Source organism: Rattus rattus, chromosome 2 (assembly GCF_011064425.1).
Source record: "Rattus rattus isolate New Zealand chromosome 2, Rrattus_CSIRO_v1, whole genome shotgun sequence".
Taxonomy (NCBI): Eukaryota; Metazoa; Chordata; class Mammalia; order Rodentia; family Muridae; genus Rattus; species Rattus rattus.
The window spans coordinates 7325001-7340846 of NC_046155.1; the positions used below are offsets into that span (position 1 = coordinate 7325001).

Sequence of the window (15846 nt, forward strand, 5' to 3'; positions counted from 1 at the left end):
TGCAGTGAGTAAACAAGGGGATGGCAATAGCATGTGATGTCTTGGAGACCTCTGCGACCTCTCTGACTAATAACTCATAAGCAGGGATCCAGTCACTGGGATTTTCATCTAATAGGCCATGTCTTCAGGAAGCAGCTTGGTTCATACATGGAAAATACTTTCATTCAGATGCCTTTTCTTTAAAAAAAAAATCACACGCACGCACTTGTTTACTTATTCCGAGAGTATGTGCATGCATGCTGGGGCATATGTATGGAGTTCAGAGACAACTTGCCTGAAGCAGTTCTCTATTACTATCATGCGGGTTCCGGGGGTCAAACTCAGATCATCTAGATTCCAGCAGCATAGGAAAAAAATAATAGCAAGAAACTACAAATGGGGTCGCTTCAAATTAAGGAGCTTCTAGATGGCAAGAGAAACCATTTCAGACTGAAAAGATACTTGCAGGCTGGGAGGGAAATATTGCCAGCTATTCACCCAGTAAAAAATTAGAATCCAGAATATATAATGAACTTTTAAAATTAAATACCAAAGGAGAGATGACTCAGTGGTTAAAAGCAGAGAGCTGGGTCCAACTCCCAGGACCCACATGCCAAACTGTCTGTGATTCTAGGGTATCTGGTGTAGTGCCAGGGAAATGTTAGTGATCCCAACAAAACAGACAGGAGCCAATCTGATGCAACTCACAGTAGGGTCTTTATTCTATTCTAGCTAGCTCGCTCCCTCTCCCCCTGCAACATTCCTCTGTCATGCAGGACAGGTTTTGGTGGTGGTGGGGAGCCACGAATGCCTATGGGGAAAGGCTTTGTAGTAAGCAGCAAGCAGGGAGTACATGTGCAAGCACCTAATTGGAAAGCTACTGTGGCCTTTAACATAATTGGCTGGTGCTGGGAGTCCTATCATAAACCTAATTTCTGTTCCCCTCTGCATTGGTGGTCATTAGGCAAGGGGTGGCTTGTAACCTGGGGTGCAGGTTTGTTGAGGGAATAACTTGGAAATGCTGGTCTTGTTGGGGATTGGCCTAGAGACTGGAGCTAAGCTTGGGTTTTGTTGTGGGGAGAGGGGAGGCAACTTGGAAACTAAGGCTAAGTACCAGTCTGTTAGTTTACCTGAGTTCAAACTTAGGTCAGGGTCTCTAAAATGGAGTCTGAACTTAAACGATTTGGCACCTCACTGGCACCCTCTTCTGACTTCCGTGGGCACTGTGCATGCATGTACATGCAGGGAAACACTCTATACAAAAATAAAATAAGTAAGTCTAAAAGTAAATTGAACATCAAGAGAGCAGATGATTCGATCAGGAAATGAGCAAGTGAACAGAATAGCCCTTCAAGAGAAGCACAGATGCCTAAATAATACATGGGGTGGGGGTGGCCGGCCAGAGCTGCATCGGAAATGTGCGTCGAAACTGCACTGAGACTTCTTGTCCTGGTCAGAGGGGCTTCTACCGAGAAAACAAACCAGAGCTGCTGGCAAGGACGCATTGGGAAAGGAACTCACCACACTATTGGTAGGAATGTAAATTAGTTCAGACACCATGGAAATCAGTACAGAGGTCTCTCAAAAACCTGAAAATAGAGCCACCATATGAGTCAGCTGTATTGCCTCTCTATGTCCACCCAAAATTATTATTCAGAACACTCCAGGAGCCTTGGGTTCTCTGCATTGTGGCTCTGTTTCCATGTTATACAATCAGCTTAGATGTCCAGCAACAGGTGAACACGGATATAGGGTTTGTAAACAAAATAGTCTTAATGCAGCCATAAAGAAGACACATTCGACAAGAGAGATTTGTCAGCCTTACAAGAATAAATGTTGCATGCTTTCTTTTATAAGTGGGATCCAGGGGGGAGGGAAAAGAAAAGAAAAAAGAAACAAAGAAACAAAGAAAGGCAGATGACAGGCAGACAGACAGGTAGACAGGCGGACAGACAGGCAACAAGAGTGCTGGGGGTATCGCTCAGAGGATAAAGTGTTTGCTGTGCAAACTGAAGGACCCGAGTTCAGATCTCCAAACCCACAGGTCCCGGTTAGTGCTATGTCAACTTGACACAAGCTAGAGTCATCAGAGAGCAGCGAGCCTCAACTGAGGAAATGCCTCTATATATAGGCTGTATGATGGCAAGCCTGTAGAGCAGTTTCTTAAATAATGATTGATGTGGGGTTACCCAGCCCATAGTGGGGGGATCATCCCTGGGCTGAGGGTCTTGGGTTCTATAAGAAAGCAAGCTGACTCGGCCATGAGGAGCAGGCTAGTCCAGTGAGCTGCACTCCGCCAAGGCCTCTGCATCGCTCTGCCTCCAGCGTCCTGCCCTGTTCGAGCTCCAGTCCTGACTCCCTTCAGTGAGGGACGGGGATGTGTAAGTGTAAGCAGAATAAACCCTTTCCTCCCCAACTTGCTTTTGGTCATGGTGTTTTGCCACAGCAATAGAAACCCCGACGAAGACACCACGTGAAGGAGAAGCCATGCACGGAAGGACATATCTACAGTATCAGCACCCCCACTGCCATATGAGAGGCAGAAACAGAGGATTTGCCAGAGGCTCATAGGGTAGACAGCCCTGTGACACAGCCCCAAAAAAGAGACCCTGTCTCAAACGAGGTAGAGGGCGAATTCCTGAGGCTGTTCCCTGACTTCACAGGGCACCTTGGCACAAGCACCTGCAGTTACACACGAACATGAACACACACCTTTCCATAGAGGCACAACACACATACACACACAAAATTTCTTTCAAACAGGGCAATAGAGGTGAATATGATCAAGTGTAGCGGGAACCTTATTGAAACGCCAAGGCACAGTCCCCTCTTTTGTGAAGTCAATAGGTACTAATTTTTTTAAGCCTACGAAGGCATTTTTTTAAAAACCCACCAGAGTCAAGAACACAAATAAATCCCTCATCCCCAGAAAATAATGAGGCCTTCACATGAGAGAGGGCTGTGCCTCCTGTCCCTCCTTGTGGGGTGAAGGTCACAGATGAACTCCTGGGCGGAGGTAGGTAGAGACCTCCTGAATGCATGGGACAGCAGCCAGTGTGCAGAGCTGAAGTAACAGCAGAGCCTGAGGAAGAGCCTGCTGACACAGAGGCTGCCGCTCCTAATCTGGGCCAGGCCTTTGAGAAGCTTCCAGTGGAGGGAGACTGTGAAGCTTCAGCTGGGCTCGGGGCACGTTAGAACAGTGTGGGTGCGCTGGAGAGCTCTGCGAACCCACAGTGGACTGAAGGAAACCTGTGGAGTTTCAGAGAGCAAGAGTAGGGAAAAAGGGGGGCAGGGGAGAGAACCGCCCAGTAAAAAAGAAAACAAATGAAACAAACAAACAAAAATCAAAACAGAAAAAAGAAAGAAAGAAAAAAGCTTGGGTGAGGGCAGCCTCTGAGAACAGTGTCCCTCAGACCTGAAACAGGGTCAACCAAGGAACAAACAGACTCCAAAAGGCCAGGTGACTTGTCCTGAACTGCTCTGACATACGATTAAAACAGGATCTCAATCTTGTGCAATTTGAATGGAGAGCCAGCAGAGCTCAGTGTTTCCACAAGACAGCAGAGTGGAAGTGAATAGCACACAGAAAATACCCCATGCTGTGAGACGCCCAGGCTGGAGAGCCCTGGGCAGGGATGGCTGAAGCTCTTCTGTGCCTAGAACTCAAGACCCTGGGAAGGCAAATCCTGAAGATTTGAAGATAGGAAGGAAGTGACAGGAAAGAGCAATGTTTATTACGTTGTCATGCAGCTGCACTCGGGGAAAACAAAGGGCGATCAGGAAGTGACCATGTGACCTCACACCTGACCTGGGCAGGGATATAAAGACCCCAGGCTCAGGAGGCTCCACATCTGCACACCTTCCTCTCCACCTGCTCCTCTGACCTACTCCATCCTCAACCAAACACCAGAACCATGACCTGCTGTGGCTGCTCAGGAGGCTGTGGCTCCAGCTGTGGGGGCTGTGGCTCCAGCTGTGGGGGCTGTGGCTCCAGCTGTGGGGGCTGTGGCTCCAGCTGCTGCAAACCTGTTTGCTGCTGTAAGCCAGTGTGCTGCTGTGTACCCACCTGTTCCTGCTCCAGCTGTGGGGGGTGTGGTTCCAGCTGTGGGGGCTGTGGCTCCAGCTGTGGGGGCTGTGGCTCCAGCTGTGGGGGCTGTGGCTCCAGCTGCTGCAAGCCTGTGTGCTGCTGTGTGCCTGTCTGTTCCTGCTCCAGCTGTGGAGGCTGCAAGGGAGGCTGTGGCTCCTGTGGTGGCTGCAAGGGGGCTGTGGCTCCTGTGGTGGTTGCAAGGGAGGCTGGGGCTCCTGTGGGGTCCTGTGGGGGCTCAAGGGAGGCTGTGGCAAGGGGGCTGTGGGTCCTGTGGGGGGCTGCAAGGGAGGCTGTGGCTCCTGTGGGGGCTGTGGGTCCTGTGGAGGCTGCAAAGGAGGCTGTGGTTCCTGTGGGGGCTGCAAGGGAGGCTGTGGCTCCTGTGGGGGCTGTGGCTCCTGTGGAGGCTGCAAGGGAGGCTGCTGTCAGTCCAGCTGCTGCAAACCTTGCTGCTGTCAGTCCAGCTGCTGCAAACCTTGCTGTTGTCAGTCCAGCTGTTGCAAACCTTGCTGTTCTTCCGGTTGTGGATCATCTTGCTGTCAGTCCAGCTGTTGTAAGCCCTGCTGCTGTGCCCTTGAGTGCTGCCAGTGCAAGATCTGAGGCTCTACATGGAGACGTAAAAGCCTTCAGCACCCACTTGTTTCTGAGGTGACCATGGCCATAGATCAGCCACCCCCGCAACACACATCCACCCCTAAGGTATGAACATGAGCTGCTGAAAGAGAAACTGATTAAAGCATTGATTAAAGACCCTGTCAACCCTGTATCATCAATAAATATTACCTCACTGGCAAATATTGCTCTTTTGTGGTTTCTTTCAATTAGTAAAGAGTCACCATGTCCCTACACTCCAGCTCTGTTTTCTCTTTGCATTCTTGCCCTTATCCATTTGTCACAAAAGGTCCCTCATTTGTTTCTTTAATAGATTTGAATCCACAAGGTGCCCAAGTCAAAGGTAAACAGAGCGTGTCCATTGCACAGCTTTGGGTAGAGATGGGGACACCCAGTGATAACAGCAGACATGTTGGCTGATCACTATAGGACAGATACAGGTAAGCCTCGGAGAAGCTGGTGGGATTGTGGGAAAAGGCAAGAAGACACGAGGGTGCAAATAAACCAACCCAAGGAAGGGCAGCTAACGCCATGCTTGAAAGGAAATCCATAGCATCAAGATGTGCGTGTTGAAAGAATAAAGTAGCCCAAGTTTTCCCCTTTAAAGACTGAAGAAAAATAAGGCAAACCCAAAGTACACAGAAAACAGTAATAGATCCCGGGCCACAGCTTGTCTCAGTCAAGGTTTCTACTACTACGGCCAAACACCATCGCCAAAAAGCAAGTTGAAGAGACAAGGGTTGATTGGACTCACACAATCACTGAGGAAGTCAGGGCAGGAACTCAAGCAGGGCTGGAAGCTGGAGGCCGGAGCTGACGCGGAGGCCATAGGAGGAGTGCTGCGTACTGGCCTGTTTCCCAGGGATGGCGTCACCCACAGGGGGCTGGGCACTCCTCCAGTGATCACTAATTGAAAATAATGCCCTACAGCTGGATCTCATGGAGGCATTTCCTCAACTGAGGCACAGCTAATGAATCTGAAATCAAGCACATCAATAAAAGTAATAATCATAATGATGATGATAAGGAAATAAAGGCAATTCATTGAACTGATCAATAAAACTGGCAAGTTTTAACCAGAATGACCGAGAAGAAAGGAGAATAGTCACTAGTGTGGGAAGAAAGGCGTGTGTATTGTCGGCTCATACACTCGGTGTCTTAGATTCACAACCTAAAAGACTCCACTGCCGAACCTCACTCCAAGAGAAGCACAAAAGCTTAACAGTTCTGTCATTACTTTAAGAATTGGATTTCTAGGGCTGGTGACATGGCTCCGCAAGTGAAAGCACTTGTTGCCAAGCCAGGGCCAGCCACACACAGTGGAAGGAGAGAACCAACTTCTCTGACCTCCACATATGCGCCCGATACATGATGCACCCCCCCCCCAACCCCACACACACAGACACACACACACACACACACACACACACACACACACACACACACACACACACACACACAGACACACACACACACACACACAGACACACACACACAGACACACACACACACACAGACACACACACACACACACACACAGACACACACACAGACACACACACACACACACACAGACACAACACAGACACACACACACACACACACAGACACACACACAGACACACACACACAGACACACACACCAAATTAAAAATAAAGAGGCTGCCTGCAAACCTTCCCTCAATCTTTATTCCCTCAGACCCAGTTCTCAAGTTTGCCCCTAGCCCTGCAACAGAATATCAGCTGCAGCTTCTCCTATCCCAGTCCGTGCCTCCTGTGGATAAGGTCACAGGCCATAGCTTGGCCCTTCCCACTCCCTCCCCTACCTTCCCTCCCCAGCTCATTGCTGTGACCCAGCCTCCGACTGGAGCAGGCACTTCTTACTCAACAACAGCCACACGGGTCAGAAGACCAGGCAGGCTGCCTATGGGCCTTCTCACTCTCTCTGCATCCCTAGACCCAATGCTCAGGGTTGCCCTTAACACTGCCATAAAGCACCTCCCATTTTCCCCTGGCTTCCCCTTCCTCCAACCTCCAGCCCCAGCAAGCATTCCCAATGAGCACACCAACTGAGCAGTTGAGTAAAACAGGCAACACACAGCCAATTTTCTCTGCAAATCCAGAGAAACAGTAGAAACCAGGGAACAAAACATCCACTCAACAAAGACAAACCCAGAAATCAGCACCTAGACCTATCTACGATCACCCCAAATCCAGATGCCCAGATGCCAGCCTAAGAACACAAGTGATAACAGCCAGGGCAATATGACCTCACCAGAAGCCAGGCCTCTACCACAACAGGCCCTGAATACTCCAACATAGTCGAAGCACAAGAACAAAGACCTTAAAACCAACTACATGAAGATGATAAAGGTCCTTCCAGAGGAAATTAATAAATCCTTTAAATACATTCAGGAAAAAACAAACAAACAACTGGAAGAAATGAATAAACCCTTAAAGAAACCCAGGAAAAAACAAACAGTGAAAGGAAATGAATTAAACTGTTCAAGACATGAAAATTGAAATAGCAGCAACAAAGAAAACAAGCTGAGGAAATTCTGAAAATGAAAAATGTAGAAATGAGAACAGGAACTACAGAGGCAAGCTGTACTAGCAGAATACAAGAGAGAATCTCAGGCATTGAAGATACAATAGAAGAAATGGATACATCAGTCAAAGAAATGTTAAATCTAAAAACACAAAAACAAAAAACCTGACACAAAACATCTAGGAAATCTGGGACACTGTGAAAAGACCAAACAAACCTAAGAATAATAAAAATGGAGGAAAGAGAAGAATTCCAACTCAAAGGCCCCAAAATTATTTTCAACAAAATCATAGAAGAAAAATTTCCTAACCTAAAGAAGAAGATAGAAGAGGCATACAGAACACAAAATAGATTGGACAAGAAAGTAAGGTCCCCATGCCATATAGTAATCAAAACACCAAACAGACAGACCAAAGAAAGAGCATTAAAAGCTGCAATGGAAAAAAGACCAAATAACATATAATGGCAAACCTATTAGAATTACATCTGACTTCTCAATGGAGACTCTAAAAGCTAGAAGGGCCTAGACAGATGTGCTTCAGACTCTAAGAGACCACAGATTCCAGCCCAGACTATTATACCCAGCAAAACTTATTTACTTACTTTCAATCCTTTCCCCCAACTCTTCCATAAGAGTCCCTGACCTCTGTCCAATGTTTGGCTGTGGGTATCTTCATCTGATTCAGTCAGCTCCAACAAAACTTTCAATCACCATAGATGAAGAAAATAAGATATTTTATGATAAAGTCAAATTTAAACAATACTGTGATGGTTTCTATATGCTTGGCCCAAGGCATGGGACTATTAGAAGGTGTAGCTCTGTTTGGAGTAGGTGCGTCACAGTGAGTGTGGGCTATAAGACCCTCACCCTAGCTGCCTAGAAGTCAGTATTCCACTAGCAGCCTTCAGATGAAGATGTAGAATTCTCAGCTTCTCCTGCACCATGCCTACCTGGATGCTGCCATGTTTCCATCTTGATGATAATGAACTGAATCTATGAACCTGTAAACCAGCTCCTATTAAATGTTGTTCTTATAAGAGTTGCCTTGGTCATGGTATCTGTTCACAGTAGTAAAACCCTAACTAAGACAAATACCTATCTACAAATTCAGCCCTACAGAAAGTGCTAGAAGGAAAAAAATCCAAACCAAGGAGATAAACTACAGCTACAGAAACACAGGAAATAAATAATCTCACATCAACAAAACCAAAAGAAGGGAAGCACACACAAACTCACCCACAGACCACTCCACTACCATCACCACCACCACCAACAACAACAACAAAATAACAGGAATTAACAATCATTGGCAATTGATATCAATAAATATCAATGGAATTAACTCCCCAATTAAAAAACACAGATTAACAGAATGAATGTGAAAACAGGATCCATTCTTTCTATCCTTCTGCTGCAGCCAAGAAATATACCCCAACATCAAGGATAGATGTTGCCCAAGGTAAAGGGGTGTAAAAGCAAATGGACCTAAGAAGCAAGCTGGTATAGCCATTTTAATATCTAACAAAATAGATTTCAAATCAAAATAAATCAAGAGGTGGGGAAGAGACTACATGCTCATCAAAGTCAAGACGACATTTCAATTCTTAACATCTATGCTTAAGACACAAGGGCACCCATTTTTGTAAAAGAAACATTATTACACCTTAATCATATTGGCCCTTATATACACTGATATTGGAAGACTTCAGTAGCTACCCCACTCTCACCAATAAACAAAAATTAAACAGAGAAATATTGGAGATAACTGATGCTATTTACCAAAGGAACCTGACATGTTTACAGAATATTTCACCCAATCATAAAAGAATATGCCTTCTTCTCAGCACCTCACAGAACCTTCTCAAAAGTTGTCCACATATTCAGACACAAAGTAAGTTTCAACAGATTAAAGAAAAAAAAGGAAATAACTCCCAAGAGCTCTAGAACAAAATGAAGTAAGCACACCCAGGAGAAGTAGACAGCAAGAAATAAATAAGGGACTGAAATCAGTAAAACAGAAACAAAAACAACAATACGAAGAATCAATGAAACAAAGAGTTGGTTCTCTGAGAAAATTGACAAGATAGACAAACCCTTATCCAAACTAAAAGATGGAGGGAGAATATCCAAATTAATAAAATCAGAAATGAAAAGGGGGACCTAACAACAGACACCAAGGAAACGCAGAGAACCATAAGGACATAATGTAAAACTTGTATTCCAAAACCAAAAAAAGAAAAGAGAAGAAAAGAAAAAGAGCTGATCGTGGTGGCACATGCCCTTAATCCCAGCACTCTGGAGGCAGACGTGTATATCTCTGAGGTCAAGACCAGCCTGGTCTACAAAACAAGTTCCAGGACAGATAGGGCTGATACACAGAGAAACCCTGCCTCGGGAAAAGCAAAAACAACAAAACAAAACAAAACAAAAACTGAACTCCACCAAATTAGACAATGTAGAAGAAATGGATAATTTTCTCAATAGGTACCACTTACCAAAAAATCAAAACTAGATAAACAACTTAAATAGACCTATAACCCCTAGTGAAATGTCTCCAAGTCCTTTAGATCTATTGAATGCAACACATTTCTTTCTATTGATAGTGTATTGATTGTATTGATAGTATTTAACATTGATAGTATTGAACGGTATTTAATAGTATTGATAGTGATGGTATTGAAGCCAGAAGCCTCAAACCACACCAGTGACTCATTGCAATCAACATTTGGAAGTAAAGCTATTTGAGCAAAAGGGTACACCGTGTGATGCACGGTGACACACTGCAGCTTGCACAGCAAGATTGGTCTTTGGTGGGTTTTTGACCTTTTGGGATTTTGAGGGGAGGGGTTTCAAGGGTGGAAGGTAGACATGGAAGGATAGGGAGGTGAATGGGATTGTTGTGGATGATTTGAAATTCTCAAAGAATCAATAAAAAGTTTTTTAAAAAAATGACACCATGAAATGTTTCAGACAAATGGACGGAAGGAAATTGTGATGGCTTGCATATGCTTGGGCTAAGGAGTGGGACTATTTGGAGGTTTGGCCTTGCTGTAGTAGGCGTGTCACTGTGGGCTTTAATACCCTTGTCCTAGCTGCCTGGAAGTGAGTCTTCCACTAGCAGCCTCAGATGAAAATGTAGAACTCTCAGTTCTGCCTACACTGTGCCTGCCTAGTTGCTGCCGTGCTCCCACCTTGATGTTACTGGACCGAATCTCTGAACCTGTAAGCCAGACCCAATTAAATGTTGTCCTTACAAGAGTTGCCTTGGTAATGATGTCTGTTCACAGCAGTAAAACCCTAACTAAGACAGAAATAAAATCATCCTGAGTGAGGTAACCCAGACCCAGAAAGACAAATATGGTACGTATTCAATTATAAGTGATATTAGCTGTTAAGTAAATGATAACCAAGCTACAGTCCACAGACCCAGAGAGACTAAGCAAAAAGGGGGTCTCTAGGGGGATGCATGGACCTCCCTAGGAAGGGGAAATAGAATAGATCTTCCAGGTGGACTGGGGGTGGATAGGGATAGGAGCAAGAGGGAGCAGGTGAGGGAGTGAGAGAGTGTGGGCAAAGACACCTGGAACTGGGGAGTACTGGGGCACGTGAAAACTTAGTACAATGGAAACTACCAGGAACCAATGGCAGTGACCCTGGTGAGGTCTTCTAGTAATGGACGATACAGAGTCTGAACTGGCCAACTTTTGTAGCCAAGCAAGGCTTCCAATAATGGGACCAGGTTACGTTCAGTTGAATTTTTGGCCGAGGGGGTCCCGTGGATAACCCTAAACAACCCAGGCTGATGCTGACAGAAGATTGCTCTCTGAACTGGCATTGCTAAGGACAACATCCACAAACTCACTCCACATAGAGAGGTGGAGTTGGTTCCTGCATGAAGCCTTCACCCTTACATGCTAGCCTTGGCTGTGAGAGGATACTCTGCAGGCTACGAAAAGAGAAGGAAATAGACACCAGCTATCTTAGTTAAGGTTTTATTGCTGTGAAGAGACACCATAACCAAGGCAACTCTTTTTTTTCTTTTCTTTTCTTTTTTTTGGAGCTGGGGACCGAGCCCAGGGCCTTGCGCATGCTAGGCAAGCGCCCTACCACTGAGCTAAATCCCCAACCCCTCAAGGCAACTCTTATAGAGGAAAACATTTAATTGGGGCTGGCTTACAGTTTCAGAGGTTCAGTCCATTATCATCACACCAGGAGCATAAATAATGGCGTTCAGGCAGCCATGGTACTGGAGAAGCCTAGAAGTCGACATCTTAATCCACAGGAAATGGAAAGAGACCGCATGCCACACTGGGCATGGCTTGAGCATAGGAGACCCCAAAGCTCACCCTCACAGTGACACAATTCCTCCAACAAGGCCACACCTCCTAATAGTGTCATTCCCTATGGGCCAAGCATTCCAAACACATGAAGTTTACTCAAACCACCACACCAACACAGCCACAAAACCCTTGGCCTACAATCTGTCCTGCCTGCAAAGTGTGCTGGGGGCAACGGTGGCCCAGAACTTGTGGGAGTGGGCAACTGATGTTTGGTTTAACTTGAGGCCCACTGCATGAAAGGAGCCCACACCATATACTGCCTGGATGACTAGGAACTTGAAATCGGATAGCCTAGAGACCTAGAATAGAACCAAACATGACTGGAAAAAAAACACTCATAGAGGGGGAGAACGGGGGAGGGGCATTACGGTGCCTTGTCCAGTCATCATCAGAGAGGTTTCCTTCTGCGGCGGATGGCAGTGAGTACAGAGACCCACAGCCAGACGTTATGGTGAGAGGGACTCTAAATTGGAGCTCTCCATCAGGTCCCTCTCCTAGGAGATTGGCGGATGTAGAGATAATGTTTATAAGCTCTGTGTGAAGACGTGTCTCTGCCCTTCCTTGCCTGCTCTTAGCTTGCTGTTCTGTGGGACGCCTAGCAATGGAGCAGGTGTGCCTCTGACTCCTTTGCCTGTTCTTGGGACTCTTTTCCTCTTACTGGGTTGCCTTGTCTGTTCTCAGTATTAGAACGCTTTTGCTTGTTCCTATTTGCATGCTCCTGTTTGGCTGTGGTCTCTTGGAGACCTGCTCAGGAAATGGGGTGGGTGGCAGATCTGGAGGAGAGGGGGAATGGGGAGGGGTTGCTGAAATGGGTATAGGGGATAAAAACTGTGGTCAGGGTGTGTTGTATGAAAGAATATATTTCCAGTAAAAATTTGTTTTTGAAGAAGAAAAAAACAAAGAAATTGGATGTTTAGATGTTTGTTTATTTGGATGGTTGGTTTGTTTTGATTTTTGGGACACATTTTCTGTGTGTAGCCCTAGCTGTCCCAGAACTCACTCTGTAGACCAGGCTAGCTCGGATATCTGCCTGCCTCTGCCTTCTGAGTCCAGCCGAAATCAGTTTTCTAAGTAAAACGTTTCCAAAAATGTGACAAAGTGGTTTTAGTGAGTTACCAATAATTTCTAACCTTTTCAGAAAACTGAATAGGAGGGGAACTTCCAGACTCATCTTCTGAACATTGAGTTTCAAAGAGTTGCAGAAGGAAGAAGGAAAGTGCGCTCTTTGGAACCTAGGGAGGGAGACACGGCTTAGTAGTTAAGAGTGCTTACTGCTCTTGCAGAGAACCCAAGTTCAGTTCCAGTCACCCATGTCAGAAGTCTCGAAATCAATTCTAAGTCTAGTTTCCGGAGGTCTGATCCCCTCTTGTGGACTCTCTGTGCAACTACACTCATGTAAACGTGGCACACAATTTAATAATAATGAGTTACAGTAATACTAATAATAAGGCCGAAGAGACAGCTCGGCAGTGAAAGATGCTTGCTGCTCTTCCAGAGGCTCTCAGTTCACTTCCCAGCACCGATCTCAGGAAGCTCACAGCTGCTCTAACTCCAGCTAACTCCAGCTCCCGGACACACACAACACCACTCCAAATCACACACCACCAAAACACATAATTAAAAAATTAAAAATTAAATCGCTGTTGCAGAGAAGATCATTCCTCTAAAAAATTAGTAAGTTGAAGTCTAAAGGAAAATGGCTTATTTGCATAAACAGGAAATCTCGCCCCTTCCACTGCAGTCTTTATTGTGGTGATGTGCACCCATGCATCAAATCCTTGTGCCCCGCCCTACACACACACACACACACACACACACACACACACACACACACACACACACACACAAAGAAGGACACACACACACATAATTAAAAATTAAAAAATTAAATCTTAAAATTTTAAAACAGAATACCACAGCAGTGGCAGTTGCAGAGAAGATCTACTCCTCGAAAAATTAGTAAGTTGAAGTCTAAAGGAAAATGGCTTATTTGCATAAACAGGAAATCTCGCCCCTTCCACTGCAGTCTTTATTGTGGTGATGTGCACCCATGCATCGAATCCCTTGTGCCGCCTAGGGAAGGCAGCCATTCTGTAAGCCAGCCCCAACTAAATATTTTTCCTCTATAAGAGTTGCTGCAGTCATAGTGTCTCTTCACAGCAACAAGAATCCTAAGTGAGACACAAAGGGATACCAAGGGAAGCCTGGAACCACCAGAAACCAGAAAAGGCTTGAAATATAGCATTATCGACACCTTGGCATTTCACTTCTGGCCTCCAGGATAGGGGAAGAATATAATTCTGTTGTTTCATTAGCCCAGGGTTTGCTCATTTGTTTATACCTGGCCTCCCTAGGTCTCAGAAGTAGAAGAGGCACGTCCCTCTACATGTGCTCCTGTCAACAGAGTGACAGCTGGATGAAGAGGACTGGGCCAACAGGGGACACACATGGAAGCATGTGTGGGTGATCAGGCTGTGTTCAGCTCCTTCACCTGGGAGGAAAACGTGAGCTTGGAGTATAGTACAAGGACACCATTCCATCCTGGAGTAAGACAGCCTGCCAGCATCCAGGTGGAGGTCCTGCCCCAGCAAGGGTGGATGCTGGGAGCTGACAGCCTGGGCACTATCTGTACAACATGGCACCTGTCAGGTTGCCTTCTGCCAAAGGAAGTCTGAGAAAAACTTGAACTTCCATTTTGGAGGCCATTTCCAGGAAATTCTATCAAGAGTGGCAAATGAAAACAAACAAGATTTCCCTGAGGGAAATAACACAAACAGGAATTAGGAAGTGAGCACATGCAGCCTTCCAGCTGACCTGAGCAGGGATATAAAAGCCCCAGGCTCAGGAGCCTCCAATCTACACATCTTCCCTCTCCATCTGCTCCTCTGATCTACTCCTCCCTCAAACCAATACCAGAACCATGACCTGCTGTGGCTGCTCAGGAGGCTGTGGCTCCAGCTGTGGGGGCTGTGGCTCCAGCTGTGGGGGCTGTGGCTCCAGCTGTGGGGGCTGTGGCTCCTGCTGCTGCAAGCCTGTGTGCTGCTGTGTGCCTGTCTGTTCTTGTTCCAGCTGTGGAGGCTGCAAGGGAGGCTGTGGCTCCTGTGGGGGCTGTGGCTCCTGTGGAGGCTGCAAGGGAAGCTGTGGCTCCTGTGGAGGCTGCAAGGGAGGCTGTGGCTCCTGTGGGGGCTGTGGCTCCTGTGGAGGCTGCAAGGGAGGCTGTGGCTCCTGTGGAGGCTGTGGCTCCTGTGGGGGCTGTGGCTCCTGTGGAGGCTGCAAAGGAAGCTGTGGCTCCTGTGGAGGCTGCAAGGGAGGCTGTGGCTCCTGTGGGGGCTGTGGCTCCTGTGGGGGCTGTAAGGGCGGCTGTGGCTCCTGTGGAGGCTGCAAGGGAGGCTGTGGCTGTGGCTCCTGTGGGGGCTGTGGCTCCTGTGGAGGCTGTGGCTCCTGTGGAGGCTGCAAGGGAGGCTGTGGCTCCTGTGGAGGCTGCAAGGGAGGCTGTGGCTCCTGTGGGGGCTGTGGCTCCTGTGGAGGCTGTAGGGGAGGCTGTGGCTCCTGTGGAGGCTGCAAGGGAGGCGGTGGCTCGGCTGTGGGGAGGCTGTGGCTCCTGTGGGGGCTGTGGCTCCTGTGGGGGCTGTGGCTCCTGTGGGGGCTGCCAGTCCAGCTGCTGTCAGTCCAGCTCCTGTAAACCCTGTTGCTCCTCAGGCTGTGGGTCTTCCTGCTGTCAGTCCAGCTGCTGCAAGCCCTGCTGCTGTCAGTCCAGCTGCTGCAAGCCCTGCTGCAGTCAGTCCAGCTGCTGTGCCCCTGTATGCTGCCAGTGTAAGATCTGAGAGTTTCCAGGAAGCACCTCTACTATTCCTTTACTTCTGAAGCCTGTCTTCTTTGGAAGCCGTGGGATAACAGTGATGTTCCTCCTCAGGTTCAAGGCGTCCTTCTCCAGTCCTTGATGGGAAGGAACAAATCACTGCCCTGATGCTTCCCTGAAAGGTTCAGGTTGTAACTTAGTCCCCACATTCTTTAACCTCTCTTTCCCACATTTCCTACTATGTCTACGCAGGCTTTTCCAGCATCACGATGAGTCTGTGAAGTTCTGAAATGTATCCAAGATCTATTCAATAAATCCTCTCCCCACCATCCTCTGTCTCAGAGTGTTGTCTCATTGTTAAAGTGATCATCTTCCCCATATCCCCTTCCCTAATAGGTGGATGCCATCCACACCAAGCTATCACCATGCATAACACATGTTATGATGTGTGGAGCGCATGGACTGAGTCAATGTATGGAGAAG

At 47.0% G+C, this 15846-nt stretch overlaps 2 protein-coding genes across 2 annotated transcripts; both read left to right on the forward strand.

Annotated features, from left to right (window-relative positions):
• Positions 1-3018: 3018 nt before the first annotated feature.
• On the forward strand, positions 3019-4480 carry LOC116891022 (keratin, ultra high-sulfur matrix protein-like; the record flags this gene model as incomplete). Its single annotated transcript, XM_032891702.1, is given in 3 exon segments — positions 3019-3165; positions 3813-4233; positions 4236-4480. Coding segments are annotated over 3 exon segments (813 nt in total), but the record flags the coding sequence as incomplete, so codon positions are not given.
• A 237-nt stretch (positions 4481-4717) lies between these two features.
• On the forward strand, positions 4718-15542 carry LOC116891034 (keratin-associated protein 5-10-like). The gene is given in 5 exon segments (XM_032891717.1): positions 4718-4762; positions 14404-14671; positions 14720-15144; positions 15146-15242; positions 15478-15542. Coding segments are annotated over 5 exon segments (900 nt in total).
• Positions 15543-15846: the final 304 nt, after the last annotated feature.